This window comes from Dermacentor silvarum, chromosome 2 (genome assembly GCF_013339745.2).
Source record: "Dermacentor silvarum isolate Dsil-2018 chromosome 2, BIME_Dsil_1.4, whole genome shotgun sequence".
NCBI lineage: Eukaryota > Metazoa > Arthropoda > Arachnida > Ixodida > Ixodidae > Dermacentor > Dermacentor silvarum.
The window spans coordinates 212,034,716-212,057,745 of NC_051155.1; the positions used below are offsets into that span (position 1 = coordinate 212,034,716).

At 42.6% G+C, this 23,030-nt stretch overlaps 1 protein-coding gene across 1 annotated transcript in view; it reads left to right on the forward strand.

Annotated features, from left to right (window-relative positions):
• Window positions 1-23,030, forward strand: part of LOC119442563 (putative elongator complex protein 1) — a 49,231-nt gene that overhangs the window by 25,545 nt on the left and 656 nt on the right. The window contains exons 17-31 of the mRNA XM_037707484.2: window positions 423-606; window positions 707-785; window positions 2,719-2,798; window positions 2,891-3,028; window positions 3,433-3,518; window positions 3,726-3,868; window positions 5,860-5,983; window positions 7,875-7,972; window positions 10,361-10,562; window positions 13,237-13,298; window positions 16,473-16,535; window positions 17,022-17,187; window positions 21,505-21,601; window positions 21,692-21,834; window positions 22,119-22,267. Of these exons, the coding sequence (XP_037563412.1) occupies window positions 423-606; window positions 707-785; window positions 2,719-2,798; window positions 2,891-3,028; window positions 3,433-3,518; window positions 3,726-3,868; window positions 5,860-5,983; window positions 7,875-7,972; window positions 10,361-10,562; window positions 13,237-13,298; window positions 16,473-16,535; window positions 17,022-17,187; window positions 21,505-21,601; window positions 21,692-21,834; window positions 22,119-22,267 (1,814 nt within the window). The remainder of the gene's footprint in view (window positions 1-422; window positions 607-706; window positions 786-2,718; window positions 2,799-2,890; window positions 3,029-3,432; window positions 3,519-3,725; window positions 3,869-5,859; window positions 5,984-7,874; window positions 7,973-10,360; window positions 10,563-13,236; window positions 13,299-16,472; window positions 16,536-17,021; window positions 17,188-21,504; window positions 21,602-21,691; window positions 21,835-22,118; window positions 22,268-23,030) is intronic.

Below are 23,030 nucleotides of genomic sequence, written 5' to 3' on the forward strand. Positions count from 1 at the left end.
TTGCCCTCACGCCATCACAAAGATTTCCCGGACGATGGTTTCAGTTTCGTTCACGGCTTTGCCATTTGGCGTACGTATGTACATACCAACTTCGCGTCAACGAAGTTCCGCCACAACGAAATATTTTGCGTGTCCCGTGAATTTCGTTGTAGCGGGACTCGACTGTAGTAGAGTATACCTCGCTTATATAATAATCTGCAGTGCAATAGTGGTTACTACAAATAGATTTCAGTTCCCTGTTCCTGTTTATGCATTTGCACTGAAGTACAGGTCCAGTTTAGCAAAACAGTATGAATTAAGTAGATTGTTGGTACAATCAAGAGATAAGTTTATTTAATGGTTAGAAAATTCACAGCACTACTGTTCAGTTAGTACTCAGTAATGAAGACAGTGCAGCAGTAGCAACATGACGTGTTTTGCAGATCTATTGAATGGTGGATCAACTGAGTCTTTAAATGATGCCCCACGAGAGCTGGAGAGCGGCTCATTACTAGTGACCAGTGTTCCAGCCGACGGGCGTGTTGTTCTCCAGCTTCCACGAGGAAACCTGGAGACCATATCACCAAGAGTGCTTGTGTTGGACAGAGTTTGTGACCATCTTGATAGGTTGGTTAGTCTTGTGCACAAATACTTTTGATTCACAGTTGGTAGTTCTTATCACGGACTACATCCAAGTCAAACCTCCTGTGCAATCATTTCATTTCAGAAAGGAATACAGAGATGCGTTTCTCTTGATGAAGGTGAATCGTATTGACCTAAATCTTCTTTGTGACCATGACCCATCGGTGAGTGCTCCTCAGGAGTATTTTTTTCTTAATCAGGTTTAAGCTTAGTTGGTGCAGGAAAAAATGTTATCATTGAGGTGTAGCAGTGTGTTGTCTCTGTATTGAAGTCCATAAGAGATACTGGTAGGAATAGCAGTTCTGGCTAAACCACTGGCTTGTGTGTGCTCAAATTTCACTTGGGGTTTGCATTTTGGGATGTATTTTGCTTAATATCATGCCAAGTGCAGTACCCACTTGTTTTGTCCAGAATAAGTCAGGAGTAACATTTCCTGCAGCCATGCCAAACACAAGATGCAGATTTATGCAGGAACTGGGGTGCATATTTACTTGAAGGAACTGTGGTGCCATCTGGTGCCTGCATGGCAAAACCACTCCACATTCTTGCTACTCCATTGCAGGTGTTGAAACTCTCTTAGGAGACATGGCACCACCATACCTTTAATTGTGAATACTACTTTAACTGGGAGAAACATGCCACATTCTGTTATATTCTAAGGCAGATGTTTCATATCTTCGAAGAGATGGCACCACCACACCTTTAAATTAAGAAAATTACTTTTACAGTTTGGCTGCAGTGTGATGCACTCTGTCGGCTCATTCCGGTCAAAACAGGCAAGATGCTGCATCCAAACATCTACATCTAGGCATAATGAACTATGAAATGCCTGCTCTGTCTAAAATTTGATGGCAAACAAGGTAGCAACTCAGTCAAAGGAGCCATTTATTGCTGGCTGTCTTAGATCACATTACACTGGTGGGTTGAGTGAAGTTGTGTGACTAACCATGACTGGCGACTAAAGCGTAGCTCATGACAGCTGATGTTCACGCTGGCAAGCAAAACCTGGCCTTTGCCTCTCTGAAATGTCTCTTGTTTGATGGTGTTTGCACCTGATTTTGCACCAAACGACTTTGGGTTTTCGTGATTAGGCAGGATAAAGGACACCACAAGAAAGATGTCTTGTTTACTCAAGAAAGCAAAATTGTATGCCATCCAGGCCATTGAGCTGCATGCATGTCTGCGTCTTCTTTAGTGTGCATTCTTGTCTTTTATGGCTGCTCATTTAGGTTATTGTTATTCTCGCGCTCTCATCACTTGCTTTCATGATGAGCTCACTACAAGTGCCTTGAAATGCACAGCAGTGGTATTAGGTGTGATTTTGCAGTTCCTACCACACTGAAAAGAGAAGTAAAGAAAGCAACAGTGGCTTTCCAGTCTGCACCTCTGTGGTCTGCCTACACCACCATTGCCTTGTAGAAGAACCATTGGCACATTCTGATATCCTGCCTCTGTGTTGCTGATTGGTTCCACAGCTTTGAAACTCCATTCACAGGGCTGAAAAATTGAATAGCGAGTGACTTACCAAACAACTGCTTTCTGACCAAAGCGGCCTCCTTGACTTGCTGGCCTCAATGCGCCTGTATTGATGCAATACCTGATATAAATAGCTGTGCAATTTGTTGGAAATCTAGTCAGCAGTAGTAGGTGGGGATAGTTATTCGGTGTGCCTTGACTGCCTTTAGTTGCCAAAAAGCAATTGAAAAAAATGATAGGTGTATTTATGGACTTGTTTTTTCTTAAATGATAAAAGATCCAGATTTTGTGTGTGGGAAGTGTTGTACTTGCTGCTCTAAAATTTTGAAAGGACACATTAAAGAAGATTGCAGTACTTTCAGTGAAGATCCACTACACCACACATGCGGCAGCAGTGCTTACTTAAAGGTTTCGATCTTTTCTCTTAATGTTACTATTTTAATTTATTTTATAATATGTTTTCTTATTATGAGGGAGAAGAATAAGGGGAATCGAGGGGCTGGATTTTTTGTTGGATACAACCATAGAGACGAAAAGACATTCCAGCACTAGCTCTGTCATAAATGAACTTGGGCCGGGCATAAAGTATGCTCCCTGAGCTCCACTGTTTGTTGTTTTCAGACCTTCTTGAACAGCTTGTCGGAGTTTGTTCAACAAGTAAACGAGCCAACAGACCTCAACCTGTTCATAACAGGGCTCACGTAAGTCCGGATGGATTGATAAAGTACTTCTACAGGTCTATATGAACTTCAGATTGTAAATAATCTTTTTCTGCGATATCCCTCACCTGTAGGGACAAAGATGTCTCGGCCACAATGTATGCATCCGCCTACCGAGCTCGAAAGCGTGTGCCCTTTGTGTTCAAAAAGAACAAGAGAGATGAAATCTGCGACAGCCTGAGAAATGTACTTGAGCACGTTGACTATGACAAGTAAGTAACTTTTTGTCCTCCAGTGCAACAACGCTGGCACCGCGAATTGACTGCTGTGAAGGCTTTATTGAAATTGTGGCCTGTGCATGTTTCCATTGCATCATCTGGCAGGCTTATGTTGGAATCCTGGATTTGTCCTAAGAGTCCTATCCTGCCATTAAAGTTGTGTCTCACCCAGTTGAAAATTTGTGTATGGTCATGAAACGTATTTTTATTCATGCTTGACTAGCTCGACAGATATTTGACAGTGGCTGTACAATTTAATATTGTACCTGCTCTGGTAGCAAATTTATTGCTGTAATAGGAATATTTCATTAGCAACCATTTAATACTGCAGCATCAGGAGAATAAGGTACCTTGTGCTCCCTCACTGCCTTTACCATACAATCTGTGCCTCTTTCTAGGTACCTCCTCTCTATATTGACATGCCATGCTAAGAAGACGGACCCAGAGCTTGATGAAGCATTGTCCAAGATCTACAGCCTTAAAGGTAAAATGTGAGCTTACATATGCTAATACTCATTGCATTGTTCCTCACTGAGAATGGTTTCTGACAGTTTTCAGAGCTCCTAAATTCATTGCACTGCTAATTGTCAGACAGGGACATTCGGTCTTTCTTTCTCTCTATCTCTCTTTTTGCCATGTCATGCTCTTATGGACTGCAAACACCAGAGCAATTGTGCTTTATCAATGGCAGATTCTGGGAACAAAGCAGGCACAACATGTGACGAAGCACTCAAGTACCTCTTCTACCTTGTGGATAGGAAAGACCTGTTTGATGTTGCCCTCGGGACATACAACTTCGATATTGTTCTCATGGTTGCAGAAAAGTCTCAAAAGGTAAGAGTGAGCCATCATAAAACACCAGGCAATGTTTGTGCAGAAGCAGTACATTCATGGTATAAGTGATAGTGTGTCGTCTTGTTTGCTTGCTAGCATGTCCAGTTGTTTACCCAAGTACCGTCAGCATAAATTAAAACACAAATAGTAAGAAGCTGATCAGAACAGTTGTTACTTGTAATTGTGTAAAAGTGCGACGTGCAATCACTCTGCAGCTGGTTTCTAAGCATGGTGCAGTCCGAAATGTATGTTTTGGAGCAGCCGTTACAAATGCAGGCGAAACCTGAAGTGCAAGGAATCATTTTAGTCATTTACAATTTGTGAATTTATGGCCATACTATTAGTATGTTGTCTGCATAGCATTTGAAAAAGTAGTACAGTAAAATCTTGTTACAAGAGACACTGTTATAAGAGACACTCGGCTATAAGAGACATTTGAAAATGGTTTGGTTGGTTTTCCTATGTTTGCCATGTTAACAACATCGCATACACGAGACATGGTTACAAGAGACACTCGGTTACTAAGGGCAAATTTTTTAGGTCCCTAGAGTAAATTCTTCACTATTTTTAAGAGACACAACCCAGACAAGCTCACGTAACACGACCAACGTCGTACCAACCGTATGCATTGCAGTTTTCATTCCCTTGGCTTGATTTTGTGTTCTGCAGCTGGCTGTCATTCCTCGCATGGTTGCGACTACAAATTGCAGTGAATTTTCTGTCATTATGCTTTGCAGAGTAGAATTATGCAGAGTACCATTGAGTTGGATTTCTGTCACAGTGTCTGCAGTGCTGGTCGCTTTGCATGCCGGTAGTCGGACTCTGGAGCCATCTTCATGTTTCCATGAGACAGCTCTGTTCGCATCAAAGATGTGTTTAAACACACTTTGATGCTGATGTATAATAAAGTGATCTAGTCAGACTCCTCAGTGTTTTTAGAATTTTTGGTTACAAGAGAAATGTTTCCCGGGTCCCTTGAGCAGTCTCTTGTAACGAGGTTTTACTGTATGTGTGCATTATATTCATAGCCAAACATCTGATAGCAATATAGTAGTAAATTGAAATTGTGAGTCTAGAAAGGCCTCAAACAGACGTTTTGGGTCACACTGTGTGGTGTAATGAAACATGGCTCATTTGGTCTGATTATAGGCCTAATGTGCAAGATTTTGCGAAGCAGTACTGATGTTTGATATAACTTCCACAATTTGCTTTTATAACGGTTTGTAGTATGGCTTGCTATTATGTACATCATTTTTGTAAGAATGCATATCAGTAGTAACTCTGAAATTTTAGTGTGAGCACAGTCACACTCTGTCTGTGTGAAACCTTGCATGATGCCACACTCAAGATGAGGAAAGCAAAATTGTGCACCGAGTGATGGTCCTTGCAGTCAATCATTGCAAATGGCTGAGTAGTCATGGCAAGATGTATCCAAAACAGTCCTGTTTGGAAATTTTTGTGATTGTATCAAGTAGAACTAATGCATGTGGTGTACTCAGCCATGCCTTGTTCCATGTAAGCTTTTCAGGTCTGTAAGCTTTTCAGGTCTTCTTATGATTTCAGGTCTAAATGTTGTTTTTATCCTTTGGTCCTATCAATGATGCTTCATGCATTGTGGAGTTGTGCTGTCCTACATTGTTTACTGGAACATTGAAGCTACGCTTCCTTTATTACAGGCTGTTGAATGACATAATGCTCAGAATAAATCTGTCAATGGGAAAGGATTGCCACTACTTTAACAGCGCTTGCCCAGTTTGTGACTTTTTTCCAGCACACTTGGTTAATGCAAAGATACTTGTGTGCGCTACTGTGACAGTAGCTTCTGATTATACTTAAGCAGCAGAGTATCAGCGTGTCCTTGCATGCAAATAAGCTTGTGGTGTCCAGTGTTCTGTGTGCTAATTTGAAACTGATTTTCACAGTACTAGTAATAGTACAAGGAATTGAGGGCAAGCAAAGTGAACCTCAACCTGTTTCTGTGGTTCTTGCAGGATCCTAAAGAGTATGTTCCATTTCTGAACAAGCTAAACAAGCTGGAGCCCGATTATCGCCGTTTCACGATAGACATGCACTTGGAGCGCTACAAGAAGGCCCTCAAGAACATCAGCCTATGTGGCAAGTAACTTGAGTTCAAATTTACTCACACCTTCTCTTCATTGTCTGCCTTCTGCGACTGTGCACCTCCTGCTGTACAGCAATGACCTGCTGTGGATCTGTGACGATGGTATTCTATTGCTGAGCATGAGGTCACAGGTTGAACCTCCAGCCACTGCGGCCGCATTCTGATTAGCGCAGAATGCAATAACACTTGTGCACTTAGATTTAGGTGTACGTTAAAAGAATGCCAGGTGGTTGAAATTAGGGGTGTCTATGGTGTCTGCTGTGCAGTCTTTCTGTTGCTTTTGGATGTTAAACCCCGCAGTTAGGTTTGATTTAATTTTTCATACAGCGATGAACCTAGAAATCATTCTCCCACTTTTCCTTTCTTCAGACTTGGTCATACATTGCATAATTTAAATAAGTGCGAATTGGTGTGTGTTCCATTGTGTGTTGTGATTGAGCAGTTCATGTGATATCAAAGCGGGCCTCATTTTATACAAAACAGGAAATGCTACACAGGCTTCTCTCTCTGCTCTCATTCGCAACCAAAAAAATTATCTGTCACATGTGAAAGGAAGATATGAATATGCATCATATAATTAAATGTAAAATTAGGCCTTATACTTTGATCTTGCAAAATATGGCATAATTATGACGTGGAAGGCATTGCAGATGTGAATCTATTTACCACCAAACGAGCTGAGTGGCATGTTTCTGCTACCAGCAACCACAGCACACCACGTGCAGTTGTGGCTGAAAATGTCGCATACTGGAAATACAAATTTTCACAAATATGCGTCTCTGCATAACCTTCTCTTCTGTAGTATTTATTCTGTAGAAAGCATTGCAGATCAAAAACAACTTCACTGTAAAATGTGTGAAGTGAGACTTCCATGGCTGACTATTTCGTTAGCTTCTGCCGCATTGCCTGCTAAGTATGAAACGGAATGTAGAGGGGTCATGTTGCTACACTATCAATGATTTACGACTGAAACATTGTTAACATCCTTTGCTGCATTACACATTTATTGCAAGCGCTTTTGATTTGAGCACTGATATGCAGACTGTGCCATCTGTTTGGCGTAATTGCTAAGTGGCCTGGCCCATGCAACCACAGATACAGCTGACATAGATACTTACAACCAGATGGGATCTGGAAAACACATCTGTTTGTAGTGCTCACAGTGAATTTCAAAGTCCTGTAGGCCATTCCTGCTATGTAGAAACATTGCCACATGTTAAAAGGCTTTTACAAGTTCTCTGGAACTCTCCACTTTGTTGACAAATGTCACCTCCGTGAATGTTGTCTGCAAGATGCCATGCACCTGGCAGCACCATTTTGCATGCAGTCAAGGACAGGAGTGCAGGGGCATGCTTGTGCACTGGATCGAGGATTCAGGGCTGCAGCAAAATGTACCTTAAACAGCTTCTGGAGGTGTACAGTGAACCATCAAGCAAAACCATTGCTTTCAAGCATTTAGTAACTGAGTTGCACGACAGTGGTAATTAAGATTTTCAAAGAAGTTGCTGAGCTTTTGCTAGAACTGTCACTAGGGTAGATGCCACAACACAAGGTATGAAAGAGATTTCAATCAAAAAACAGCCGATGCTAAGTTTTTCAATTATGTGCAGCATTTGATATTCTGCAAGACAGAGTATGACACAGCAGGCAGCAAAATTATTTTTTGCTTTGTTGTTGTTTTTAGCAGTATCTTGCTGTATTACTGTTGCACTGTGAATTTCTACATTAGAATAACGCTGGAGTGTTGGTAGACCACAAAATGCATTCACACTTATTTCATTGCTGAAGTTGTCTTATGTGCTTTTTTTTTTTTTTTGCTTTCTTTCTTGCCTTGCCTTGTCACTAGGTGTTCGCTCATTTATCTGCTCCTTACCTTCAACACAGGTGAAGCCCACTTCAGTGAGTGTCTTAATCTCATCAAATCACAGAGGCTGTACACAACAGCACTTGAACTCTTTCCTGAAGGTTCACAAGAAAGGAAGGTAAGAAAAAAATTACCATTCCTTTTGTTCTGTAGTCATGGAATTTATGGAGGTTTATAAAAATTTTTTTATCTCACCATCAGTTCCTGATATCTTTTTTTTTTTCTTGTTATCATTGTAAACCTTGAAGAAATGCAAGCATACATGATAAATGCACACATATACATCACTGCCAGAGTAGTGCAGAGTGTGTTATCTGCAAAAGGATGAATTTCTGTGCACCCTTGACAAGTAGCCTCTCGAGCAGAGACGCTGCCTGCACTTGCCACTTATCCCAACACACCATGTCACATGGAAAGTAATCTTTCTTGAATTTCATAAGTATCTTGTTCAGATTAACACATGTACATAATCGCATGTGCACTGCTCAATAGATGAAGTAATAGAAGAAGCAAGGTGTGGGATCGGGTTAGCTGGGAATTCATTGTAAAAACACGAGTGAGCGTTGATCCACGATTGACTGAATACAAATGTCACCATTGGTATTGGCGTACATACGAAGTGCTGCATTGATTTTTTGATTTAATGTGACAGGGTTATAGGTGGACTTACCCACTTTGGAGGTATCGTCGAGTCTAAAAAGTGGGCCGATTCCAGAGTTATTGCTATCTGAAAAATGCTAGCTGATCCTGAAGGCACTTCAGTCTTACACCGAGTCTCAACGCACTAGCTGTCACGAGGGAAGAATCCAAGAAACTGGCATGTGACGCATGCGCGAGGCGTTGCAAAGTAATTTGGCAAGAAAGAAGAATGCGTGCAATCAGATGCGTGCTGCTCACTAGATGAAGTAATCGAAGAAGCACGGCGTTAGGTTAGCATGGTGTTCAGGTTAGCTGGTAATCCACTGCAGAATCCACCAGCGGGCGGAACACTGGCAGAAGAGACGGACGCAAGCGCTGTTCAACTTTTCTGCGAGTCTTCCGTCTTCCATTTGCTAGTGCGCTGTTCTCATGATTTTCAAAAAAGTCAAGGGACAACAGCAGTGCGAATGATGCTTAAATTCTATTTTTCATCTCTTTCCCTTGCTTTTAATGAAATATTTTTTCCACCACAGTCTCCAATTGTCTACTCATCTACCACAGTCTCTAAATGTCTACTCATCTAAATAACATAAAAATTAAATGACTAAAATTAATTTTATTTCATGCACATTAAGATACCTGCCTTCATTTTCCTGAAAAGTAATGGAGGTTACAACAAGTGTTCACAGTGTAAATGGCAGACCATTGGCCGACATCCTCTTTTCAGCACGTTATATGTATTAACGCTTAACATTTAGGGGTGTGTGAATATTTGACACTTTCGAGCAACGAATCGAATAATGTCTTATTTGATTTGGTCTTTTGAGTCGAATAGTGACTAGTATTTGTAAATAGTACAAATAGTTTTCTAATATTTCAGAGCAGCAATTGTGTGCAATCAAACATAAATTGTACCCAAAGGAGGATAAATTTCATTCTCAGGGGCATAGTAAAGGCACAAATCATAAGAACATATGTAGTCGAGCTGGCTATGTCACTCAGGGAGCCAGATTTTACCAGTCCTACAGCGATCATTTGCACTTTCCAAAAAATCTTGTGTTTGCGAACAGACACCTTATTTGTTCATAATGCTTCATTTGCACTTTTAATAAACAATGGTTCATGACGTGCACTTTAATGACAAACTTTCTAATGCTATGAATACTGAAACGTGAACATTGTTTTATATTAATTGCGAAAACGCCTGTTCATTATTCGAAAACTATTCGAAAAGTATTCAAGATTCGATTCAATTCACTTCTGGCATTATTAAATTTGTATTTGATTTGATCATGAAAATTGCTATTCTCACACCCCTATTTGCACACCCTAATAGAATGAAGCACCTATTTGCACACCCTAAACGCATGAACTTTCAGCTCATGCTGTTGTAAAGCAAAGGACACAGGTTTGCTTTTTTCGCTCGTTCCAGTCTACTTAAAAGTTAACTCGTATCTAGTGTCTGTGCGTGGTTTTCCTTCCTCCTTTTTTTACGACACCTGGGCCATGCACCACTTCTCTTCAATTCCGATTCCACTAGTACATTGCCTATTGTTTCCAGAAAGTAAGAAATTGAGTGTGCAATCATAACGGGACTTATTTTGGCAGGAAAGCTTTTTGCAGCAACCTTTTTTTTTTTTCATTATGTGCTCATTGTCACAGAATTATTATTTGAATAATAATAATTATTCTTTTTATTATTGTTACTATTATTTACATGGGTCTGTAAGTATGTTTCAAGTGAAAACTGAATCACAACAGGGTTTTTTCTTCTACATCTCTTACTTTTCTGGCTTAAACCTTTCTAAAATATTAGATCCCGTCTTCCACCTGAATATAGCAACTATATTTTATTTCTTTATCACAGGAAGTATGGGGTATCTATGGAGATTACCTCTTTGAGAAGAAACACTACGAGGAGGCTGGGCTTGTCTACTGGCGCTGTGAAAAACTGCAAAAGGCTGTGAAGGCCTTTGAGATGTGCCTAAATTGGAACTTGCTGCTTTCAACAGCTTACCAGATGAAGTATGACCAAGACAGCCTGCAAGCCCTTGCAAACAGGACAATTGGTGAGGTGGAGTGGCTGCAGCTTTGCATCCAAGCTCTGCCACTTTTGCATTTCTTGAAGCACTGCTTCTGTAGAAGCAATGGAAGTTGAGCTAATCGCTATGGATTCATTGTGGCTAAAAAGCACAAGGAAACACATGCAATTGAAAAAAAGGACAAGATAAGGCGCTGACTTATGACTGAAGTTTATTGTTACGTGCCTGTTGTTTGTGTGATATCACTGATATCTTGCATACATATTCATGCATGTGACAATAAACTTTAGTCGAAAGTCATTGCCTTGTTTTGTCTTTTTTTTTTTCCCCCACATATATGTGTTTCTTAGCACTGTTTAGCCACAATGAGGAGTGCATCTGTGCTGATAGCCATGTGTATTGTTTGTGAAAAGAAAGAAAAAGTTAGTAGGGTCCGCTCGACTTTCAGCAGGTACACATTACTGACACGAACAGCCACTATGCCTCAACTGCAGTAACGGCACATGCGTGAAAAAATGGCAGGCAGCAATCCGATGCTACAGTGCTCTGTTGCAGCGACGAGTGCGGGTTGTGACATCTTTCAGTGAGTCATGGTGTGGACAGGGGTTTCCACTTTTAAGTTACACTTAACAGAAGGACACACTTTCCACCGAAGGCAGGATTAACAGTTGTTCACAGTAAAATTCTTTCCCCATAAGCTTGTGGCCTTCTTCCTTTCACCACAAATAGAAAAGGTGTCCTTTGTGGTTTTTTTTTTTTCCTCACTGTAATGACTTTTGTATTAGTGTTCTAGTTTCATTGTGATTCTGATGTCAGTTTGTAATAAGGACAAAAGGTGTTTGGCATTTCCCTAACATCACTGGCAACCTGTTTGACAGGATAAAAAAAAATACAAAATAAACATTGTGGTAGTATCATGAAATTCTGGATTAAGCGGGACTCTGCTTCTGGTTCACAATTTTGGCTGAGCGAGCACGGCAGGGATAGTGGTCTCCATGTATTGCATGATGGTGGCTTGCTGTGCAGCATAGGTTATGGGTTCTAATTTGTTTCTGGCAACAAAGGGAATGACAACAGAGTGGTTCCAAACACAAAAAAGACATTTATTAGTCCTTTTATACAACAGTGCCAGCTAGGCAAAATGCCTAAAGGGAAGAGTTCCTCACTTTAACACGCTGATGAATAGAAGTCGACTCACTACACAGAAGAATAAGTCCTTCGTGCCAGTTGTGCTCCAAAGTCGAATGAGGAACATTTCTGCGGGGCATTTTCCTTGGAGGGCACCGACAATCACGAGGTCATGTCGATGTCGCGAAGCCAAAGAGGGAAAAGTAAGTTCCCTTCACACTCAAATTATCCACGCTGTCAAGTAGCACTTGTATTGGAACACACGCATCATCTCTCGTATAGCGTAATTATAACATAGATTCCTATCAACTCATTTGTGTCATGCGGCAAAGGCAAACGACAGGAAATGCATGAGTCGTTGGGGAAAGACGAACATCAGAAGACACGAGAGAGTTCAGCTCCCTCACAATGTAGAGGAAGGAAATGAAGGAGGGAGGGAAAGAAGGAAGAGAAAATAATTTTTTACAGAGTTTTTTGCAGTTATTTTTCTGTGCAAACCTTAGTTACATTATTAGCTTCTTTTTACTTGCATAACACAATCTCATATTTGCAAGAACAATATTTATCTGTGAACTTAAAACAGCATGGTATTTCATTTGACTTGCACAAACATTTAACAGACAGCTGGGGTTTTTAATTTTTTTGTTGTGCTTCTTGACTCGATGTCAAAGGTGTTAACTTTAACATGGGCATAGACAAGCTATCCTAAGAGTCTTTTTTCGACACACACATCCCATAATAATACATACACCTTAAGAAAAAGAATAAAGAAATTTAGTTGTGCTAACATTTGTTAATATTGCTTCCTGAACTGCTGTGCAGAAACAGTGCTTGAAAAGACTTGTTTGTGACCTAATCTGAATTGATACCAGTGTGCATTGTGTCTGCATATGTTTTCTTTTTTCTTGAATAATGACTCACGCATGGAAATTCGCAGATTAGCCCGCTCCTTGAAAGAATTAAAGAGAGTTGATCCACTCTAGCAAAATCCTGCTGATCCCCTTTTTAAGTACATGGAGACCTTTAAAATGCAGAATTTGTTCGCACATTGTCGTTAAGGTCGCAATGTTTTATTTTGTAAATACAAAATAGACTTATAAAATGCAGACTGCAGACTGAAATGCAAAGACTTATAAATAAAATGGAAGTAACTTTTGTTTATGTATTTGTTTAAGTTGGTTAATGAAAGGTTGAAGGTTGTTGCATACAACTGCTTTGCAGTTAACACATTACATTACAGCTTTGCCGTAGTTTGTGCTGATGCTATGTGCTTTTGGTCTGTCCATAAAACTCGGTGCCTCACTCGTAACTCATGTGAACTTTGTGCCAAGCCCTCGCCCTTTGCTGCACCACACCGCAGTGCATGATGCTGGCATAAAGCTAGCAATAAGCTGGAAGAAGTTAAGTGGCACTGGCTGCTGTTTCCTGTCTAAATTGTGTAGCTCTTGAAAGCTGCACGAACTTTCCAGACTTTCTTTAGAGGAAATTACTTTCCTTGTAGCATCACACCAGTCAATTTACCACTTCCCAAAGCTGCTTTAGCATCATTCCTACCTCTCGTATATGTTTGCAGATGCTTTGGTACTTGCCAAACGTTACAAGGAAGCCTCTGAAATTTCTGAAACCTTCCTAAAGGTATGTGATTGCTAGTGTTTTTTTTTTTTTTCTTTAAGAAAAAGCAGAAAGCTTATGCAATAACTTAAAAACAAAAATTGGATAATGTACCGTATTTACTCAATTGTAATGCAAGCTCTTTTCCAGATTTTTGCTGTCTGAAGTCGATCCTCGCGTTACAATCGAATACCGAAATTCAAGTTGTCTAAAATGTTCAACGATGCACCCAATCCTAATCAACGAGTGAAATGTGCGAGTGAAAGCGCGTGAACGAACGCACGGCGGAGAGCAAATGCAGCGTCTTCTGTCGCGTGAGAGGTCGTGGGAGATGGGAGGGAGGGATCGGAGGCGACGTTGAGCTGCGGCACCAAATGCATATCTTGCGACCGAGCGCAAGGATAACTGGCAACTCAATCTCCCACGTGAAAGGAGGAAAACCGGAAGGCAGCGCGGGAGGGAGCACTGCTTCTACTCTGCCACCAACTGCTACTTGTACTTTGTGCGGCTGCGAGCTGTCGCGCGCACCGTATTTTCAAAGCGATCTCCACATGGCTCTTACCTTCGTACGCACTGTGCTTTCGCCACTTAGTTTCCGTTGAAGCGATAGACCGCATGAACTTTCACTCTCTGCTGCTGCTGCGCTTGCTCACGTCAGCATTTTGACTGCAGTTGTCTGCGGTCGTCGAGTGGGATCGTCGAGTTTTTGCTTGTGGGCATTGACACCATGCTTGTTAATTCAGTTAGTAGGCGAATGTATCCAAGTTTACACAGCCGATAAAACTACTGTCCTTACTCCGTATAGCTCTCTACTAATTTGCTATCGCAATTGATGTTTCGCCTTTCAAGCGAAGCTGTGACTTTTTCATGCATCCAGTGGTCTCGCGTTACTTTATCGGTTGTCTTCTTCTTCGTTGTCTTTTTTTTTTTTTTTTGCTGGACGCAACAAAGTCGCCCCTCGCGTTACTGTCGCGGTTTTATTTTTTCTTGATGGACGCAATGAAAAGACACTCCTCGCGTTACAATTGCGGTCGTGTTACTATCGAGTAAATACGGTACTTCACAGTTCCTAAAGTGATGACCAGAAGTAGCAGTGGCCATCTTTTGGTGCCATTGTTGTTCATAGATGCAAATATGACTGCGACATTCATCTGTGCCGTTCCTAAAGCTATGAATAGAAATAGCATGGGCCATTTTTCCTTGCTGCTGCTGTTCACAGATGCAACCATACACTTTCACAGGTGTAGAAATCACGCCTTATTGACTAAGTTATGCCGCAGTTTATTGTACAGTTAAACCTGCTTATAACGAACCTCCATATAACGACTTCCTGGATATAACGAAGTTTTTGTATTCCCCGCCGTGACTCCATAAAAGCACATGTATTTGAAACCTCTACGTAACGAAGTGGCAGCGGGAGACCCCCTCGATATAACGAATTTTCCCCACCGACAACCTAGAGATTTCGCCCCAAATTTTGTCATTTTTGCGCCAGCAGCAACCGGAAGCACCTCCTTCGCCACGACGGAATGCGAAGCGGCGGCGGCGCGCTTGGCGAGCTCGAATTCACGGCGCGAGAGCGAGCCCACGTGTGCGTGTGTGCGAGCGTGCGCGAGGCAGGCCTGCATCCCTCGACCCGGCAATCTTGCCGCCGCGGGCGTGACCTTTCCCCTTCCCTTCATTCAAACCTGAACCCGCCGCTTGCTGCAACTGACCCAGCCCGCCAAGCCAGCAAGCACTCTCCTTTTCCTGTTCATGTTGCCGTAGAAAAAAAAAAACTTTTTTTTTCAACGCGCTGGCTGCGTCACTCTCTGGTTACTGCGCAAGTCTCTGCGCTTCACTTCACTAACTTGACACTGTGCTACGATGCCATCGTGTCGCTCGCTCTACGTTTCCGACGCCTCGCGCTTGTGCGAAACGACACGCGTCCACGCATCCAGTACCTGGTGTCACATTCGAAGGATGAGTGCTTCGACGAAGAAACGCGAGATATTGACCTTGTCTGCATTTCCCTTTGAAGATAAGCCCGCGCGGGTGCACGCTTTTTCCACATCGCAGATCGCTTTCAAGATACGGCGGCCACCACTAACCTCCCTTTCTCGCCTCCCCCGCCGTACCTAGCGCGGAAGCGCGCTTCCGCCCCCCTCCCCCCCTTCTCCCTCGCGCGCGCGAGATTGAGTCTGACCCCTGCAAGCTTTCACTTGCACACACAGCGTACGGCGCGCGGCGACGATGTTGCCATGTTTGGACTCTACACGGAACCTCAAAGCGACATCCACGGCGACGGCACAAATGCGCTTCGCAATAAAATGTGCTTCTGTGCGGTTACTACTCCGACGGCGACAGTGAATTCGCACCCCCTACCGGCAGCTTCTCCGTGTTACCGGGAACTTATCTCGAAGGCCATGCCTTTGTGCGCGGCAATCGGCAGAAAATACGTCATGGTGGCCATGTTGTAAGTTCACTATCGCTGGCGACTGTCGTCCGGGCGTCGCAACTTGAGAATCGAACGTCCGCGCGCATGAGATTTTGCCGATTTTGTGCCTGTGTGTGTAGAAAAAGAAAAATAGTATGCACTAACCGTTTGGTGGGCAATGAGCGACTACGGCTTTAGCGGTCAGCCAATACATGGGGTTTATTGGGGGCTGGGTGGGGGAATCTTCGCGACTAGGTTTAAACCGCAATTACGCATTAAGCAGGTACGTATTAATGAGGTTTGACTGTACTATCCTTACTTAGTATAGCTGTCTGCTAATTTGCTGTTGCAATTGCAAAGACCTTCGCCTTTTGGGCGAAACTGGGACTATTTTGTTCTTCGCAACTTTAGTGTATTGGGGGTAAATCTTGTGCGATAGTACATACGGTAAGCGTTTCTTTTTCCAATTTTCGTGCCGAACCTGCATATAACAAAATCCTCTTTATAACAAAGTTTTTCGGGAATTTGTCAATTTCGTTATATCCAGGTTTAACTGTAATGAGGTTCAAAAAGTTTTGAAAGCTGACGAACACAGTTTTTCTAGTGCAAGAGGTAGATACCTTGGGATAGTGCACTATAGAATGTATAAAAATTTATTTTAAAAACTATCTTAAATATGATAAGATAGTTTTTAAAATAAATTTTTATACATCTTAATACATCTTTATACATCTTAATCTATTTTATTTTCATTTCATTTTTGAACTTTTTCTTCCTTTCAGGATGAAGAAAAAACAGTTCGCATCTTGCTTGACGCACACATGTGGGATGTTGCACTGGCAAAGGTTTGTTTCCATAGTGAAACATATGCTCAGTAATTTAATGGATGTACACCTAAGAAAAATAATGGTGAACACTCACAACTGTACTGAGAAAATAAGACTAGTTTTGTCCATTTAGAGCTGCCAATTGATAAAGGTAGTCATAAATTCACCCCCAAAAAGCTCTAAGTGCTTTTCTTCATTGCAACATCATCTTTAGTGCCTGGACAAGCTTACCTTCGGGTCAGTGTTGCTGTTTGTCATGATTTCTGGTGTGCCAGAGAGGGACAATGGTCAGACCAATGATAATGAACAAGCCTTTATATATAAATATGAAGAAAATAGCAGGTGATAATATAAAATTACAAAAAGCCGAAGTCAGGGCTTTGAAAGTTTAGTTATTCATTCCAATATGAAGAAAAAGATGGCACATATGCTAGCTTGTCCACTAGCTGTTTCGTATACAACGCAGCACAGTTCACATGTGCTTTCCTGTTTTCTTGCTTTTAGATTCACCATTTCAGCAAGTTGGAGTTCACTGAGAAGATATGGAAGCCAGCTGTCATCAGCGAGCTTGAATTCATGTTGGAAACTGTGGATTCGCTCAAGGCCACATGGTCCAAGCATGTGGCACGGCTAATGATTGTTCGCGAGCACAAGGCCAACGAGGAACAAGGTGATTACCAGAATGCCACATGTCCTGTTTCACAGTATTACCATATTTTTCCACATATAACCCCCCCCCAATTACAACAGCCGGGGGGAAAAAAAAAAGATCCGTGCGTATAACCCACAGAAATAACCACATGCAAGAACGCTCAAATCTTTGCAAAAAGAGTCCATTCACGGATGCACGATTAGTCCACGTCGTATCTTCCGCCAGCGGCTCTGTTCCACCCTCTTCAGCGATGCTGATAAAGCTGGCTTCAGACGACGGACGTGATCGCGGAAGAATCAATCACGTGACATCTGACGTGAATCGGATCACTTCGCAGAAGCAGCTAGCATTCACGCGACAGAGGATGACAGTCATGGTACATTCAGAAATTGTACATTCTGAGTGCTGCTAGACTATGGCTGCTTAGTGATATTCTCGACCACACTAATATAGTGTGGAGTGTGTGCACAGGGTATGATAGGGAAATACATAAGCAGTGGAGTACATGGTACAGTGCACTACCTGTGTAGTGAACTTCATTTTTTTTTTTTTTTTTGGTGCTGTAGAATATGTGGACTCATATCCTTGCAGTCCAACCTCCTTGCAGTGACAGAAACTGAGCAGACCCAATCCACATGTACAGCACACATGTGAGGCAACTAAGAATTTCCTTGAATCTTTCTCTAGAAAGCTGCTAAGACTTGTCAGCTAAGTAAGACTTGTCAGCTAAGTAAGACTTGTCTAAGACGTTTTTCTCTCTATCATGAAGGAAGGAAAAAATACTGAGGGAGACCCTGACAATATTAGATGTGTCATGAAAAGCGTGGTGTAAGTCAGGTGTCATTGTAGGCTTCGCTGTGCTTGTTTATAGGGCAAGCAGCAACAGTTGCTAAGCATGCTTGTTACTCTCTCTGACCATGACCAATGACAATGATTTCAAGATGCAAGAGAAGGAGTTCTTCAAGGAAAAGTGGCCACAGTGGCCACTGCCATGGCCATAAATGGCACTAGCTAACACCTCCAGGCTTAAATGGCCCCTAAACCACCCAGACGTCGAAATTTAGTTGGGGTGTTGCAACATAGCCGCGAGAATTTTTTGAAATGGTGCCGTAATAACGGAGTTACACGCGTTTGTTGATCGAAACACGGCCTTCGCTCGTTTCGCTCTTTCCTTCGCTACTCTCTGTTCGTCGGCTGGTCTCTTCTCCTTACCGAGTGTTCTTCCAAATGTCACGTGACATACATCATCGCCAACGCGCTTTTCGAAACACTGTCCACTTCCGGTTAAGGCATGTCCACGCCACCGGCAAACTACCGTATGACGGCGCACCGGCCTCCAGTGCCATAGGACGTCTGCCACGTGAGAGGTGTCCAAAGTAGGCGGCAGTTCGGCTGGCGCACCGCACACCGCACGACCCACGGGCCAATCGACAACCGCGAAGCTGCACGCCTCCGCCACCGGCGACGGAAATATCGGCTGCAGCTTCTGTTCCAAGCAAAATAATTTCCACTAGATAATGTGGTGCATAAATTGTGCATTTTATGAAAAAACGATATCCACTGTCAAACGTTAAACGTGAACGAGAGCTCCGATACTTGTCGAGCTCAGCTGCAGTGCACGGCTACCGACGGCAGACGACCGGCCTGGCTGTGCTCGCATCGCAGCCGATGGCGCAGCTAATATCAGCGTATGTTCTTCTTTGTGTGCAATTATTGGGAAGAGCAGCAACGATAAGAAAATATTGTGGCTTGTGAGCGTCGGCGATTCATTACTAAGCGCCGTCTGCTTTAGCCTTGGAGTGAACCAGAGAAGGCCTAGCGACGATATCGGCGCCGTCGAGCGATCGGCGGTGAGGCCGCCGCACAAATGGGTCTCAGTCTCAGCCTCTCTACGGCAAGGAAATCTCGCCGTTTGCAAGCAAAACCGCCATTGAACGGCGGCTCGAGAATGGCAAACGGCGTGTGGAGAGTTACTGTGTAGGTAACGTGGACAAGTCTTAGCTGCAACTCAGCGCTTCTCGGCTACCCGCTGTTGCTGCATGGACGTGGCTACCCGTGTCCATGCGAAGACCCTGTGTTGCGTGCACGTCTAGAAAGGCCAACACTGTCGGACTATGTTCGGGCAGCTATTCAGACCGCTAAGCACGACTGTGTTGAAACGTGACCGATTTGGCACTTACGTTGCGGGCTGTAATTACCGATTCACGAGGGCACACAAGCGAGCAACACGACGAGGAAGAGCAGGGAGTGCGTGTACCTGCTAGCAGACTAACCGGAAGTCGTAGGTTCTTGCTCGACCAATCGACATCGTCGCCCCCGGTGACATCACCAGATGCACCCTGGTGACGTCACGACAACTGCTGGGAATACCGGCAAGGCTCGGAGAGCACGCATTGTTTTTCGAATTTTTAGTGCGCCCGTGGTGCGCATAGCGTTGCAGTGTTTGGCATCGTTGATTGCAACTACATTCTGAACTCAATGCGTGTGTTTACTTGAAATCTTTAAGAAAATATCGGAGGTGGTTTAGGGGCCCTTTAAACCTAGTACAGTAGACTTCTGTTACTTCGACTCCAGTTAATTCAGTCCTTACTGAAGGTCCTGGCCGGCGCCCATGCATTTCTACTGGCCCAAATTTTCATTATTTCCATCCTAAAATTGTACATCGCTGGATAATTATAATTTGACCAGTTAGCATGCACACACCTCATTTATATGGTGACCCCAATACCGACCCCTTTAGTGACAGCGTCTGTCTCAGCGGAACTTAAGGGACAGTCAACACGTCATCTCCCGTGGGAAATGCCTAGAAAGATCTTCAAGCAATAATCGTAGCTCACAGTGTTCAATTACGGTATTAACCCAAATGAAATGCGCGCCTTTTTTTTTTTTTCAATAAAATTGGGTCGAATATTGTCTGTGCAATGCTATCGAATACAAAACCAAAATCGCCTTTGCGGTGTTCGTATGTCTTACCACATCAAACGGATATACTGCGTCAAAGTTTACTTTAAAAACTGCACGGCAAAGCTGACTTAAGGAAACAAGCCGCTATTGTGCAAGACATAAATAGGATCTTGCCCATTTTCTTGCTAAGAAATCGAGTGTGGATTAGAGTTCTGCTCTGTTTAGGAGCTTTAATGTAATTTCTAAGTTATTTTCTACTTTGGACACATAGAAAATGGCCGCACGTTTGATTCGGGAGTGTGTTAAAGTCGGGCAAGTACTGCCCAGTTAATTAGCTATGTGTTCTTACATTTTTTCTGTATCTTGTTTAACTCGACCTGCCGGATAATTTGATCGATTTCATTGGTCTTGTCTGGGTCGAATTAATGGAAGTCAACTGTACAAATACACAAATAGCCAAGCAAGTGGACTGGGGGGACAGCTTCTACCGTAGTTCAATTAATGGAGCATTGCATGCATAATGCGGAAGACCCGGCTTCAGCTCCCCCTGGCAACAAGTTGTCTTCTTGCCCACTTTCATTTCCCTATTCCGTATTAATATTTCTACATTTCAGTTAGGAGTTCATTTCCTCTTTACTTTCCTAGACTTCACTGTCTGTTGGCTTCATGTGGTTGTAAGACAAAAAAATCTAGCATGTTGGTTCCCCTTATTCTTTTGTTGTTGGTGAAGTTCTTGGTGTCACCCAGCATACACGGTTTCTGCCAGCCCACTCACAAACACTAACATACTTAGGTAGACAGAAAATGCAAACACCAATCCGCTGCATAGCTTGGTGGCTATGTCGTTACGCTGCCAAGCTCGAAGTCACAGGTTCGATCGTGTCTGTGGGGGCCGCATTTTGATGCGAGTGAAATGTAAAAATGCTCATGTACTTAGATTTAGGCACATGTTAATAAGAACCCCAGGGGGTCAAAATTAATCCGGAGTCGTCCACTACGGCGTGTCCCATAATCAGATTGTCGTTTTGGCACGTACTATGACCCCAAAATTTATTTATTATTTTTTTATGCCGACATCCCTCCCCAAACCACCAATAATAAATTATTTCTAGGCAATGGCTTCTTGTGCTGTCATGGAGTGTACATCTGTCAAAATTAAATAAGTAGCACAGCTAGGCACATTTGATACATATGTAGCTGCGTTTCATTTTGTTCATACAAAGGGAGACATTCAGCATGTTCTGTACTGTTCATCGAACTTGTTTACATTTTGTCATTGTACTGGAAATCACCTTTCATTTTATATGCAATTATACAATTCAGTCATTGACATGGTATTCCAAATAAAAGTTATGCACAACATTCAACATTTTTGTTGAATTGTCAAGTTACAAAGCAAGCTGTTGATTTGTATATTTCATCACGGTCAAGGGGATGGAGATTTTGACGATGGTGCCTTTTCCGACGTGGCAAGTGTGACATCCAGGACAGTCGGTGGGAGCGTGGCTGGTGGCAGCTCCATTTCAGGGTGAGGTATTCCTAGCTTCATTCAAAAAGTGATCTTGCTTTGGATTAGTCTTTAGTTTTGTTTGAAAGGAGGGGTACTGTATTGTTTCAGATCAATTGCCACCATGAGGACATCAAGGAATCGTAAGAAACAAGAACGCAAAAAGTATGTGCTGAAGGAAGGCTCCCGTTATGAGGACTTGGCACTCATCATTGCACTTGGCGAAGTGGCCTCTTCGTCTGACAAGCTACAAGGCAAGCTCATTTACTCTGAAAACTCTAGAAAAGTCTTTGACACTTAATTGGTCAATCAAAAAAGAATTATCTATTCAGTAGCAGCTTCTGCAAATAGTTTAGCCCATCTATAAAAAATGTAATGTGATAATACAAACAAAGGCAGCACAACCGTCATAATTTGCATGTAGACCAAGGTATTATGCCTTGAAACGAACTTGTGCATCCTTGTAACCACATCCTCATATTACGGGCATTGTGGGGTTAGCCTGTCCAGTCATGTGAAGTTATGCCACAACTTTCAGAGGAGTGCAGGGATCTTCTACGCGCTCTGGTGCTATGTGGCTTGGACCAGGAGGCCAGGAACCTACAGCATCTGTTTTCAGCATTGCTAGACATCATAGAAAAGGATATTCCCAATGTTTGGCCTCCGGAAACAGCTGAAAGCGCACTGGCAAGTCCCATTTTTAATTTGCGCCTTAGTTCATGATGCAGAAGTGATGCAAGTTGTGGTTGTGCCATGCACTGCATTAAGTAAAAAAGCTGTAAGTGCACTCGAAAGTTTGTGCATTGGGGAAGGTGTGTATGCATGTGGCATTGAGGCTGTGTGCACGCACGTCAGTATGGTAGGGCCAATTAAGTCCTCATATAAGTGTCCTCACTGCAGTTGGATGCCATTGTGCCATTGCCTCCATTCTTCTTACAGACACCCTACCTGCCAACTCTTCTGAACTTTCCGTAATGTTTACAAATTCAGGCCTACTATGTAAATAACTAATGTCTCATCAAGTTTTATGAGAAATAAGTTAATTCTGTTCACGAGAAAGCTTCGCCCATCAATCTCCGATCATACCTTTGAAAGCCTTCTTTGTGATTGTGAAAGGACATCAGAGGGGTACCTTGGTTGCAAAAACAGTTCCTGAAACAGGCAAAATTGGCAACAGCAAAGTCACTGAAAAATTCACTATGATCTAAAAACAGTCTGTTGCTTATCATTTATGTGCTGTTCCAAGCTTGCTGCTGTTCTTGTGCTACGTCTAGAGGTGAAGTATCAATACTAAAGTGCGCATGTACAGTGTTTCACAAAAGGTGTACGCTCATGGCAAAATTTTTTAGGAATGCATGCTATTTTGCATGCTATTTTGTTGTGTCTGCAGGATTTTTGCAAACTTTAAAGTTCACAGATTGGCAGGTATGTTTGCACTGACTTGCTCTCT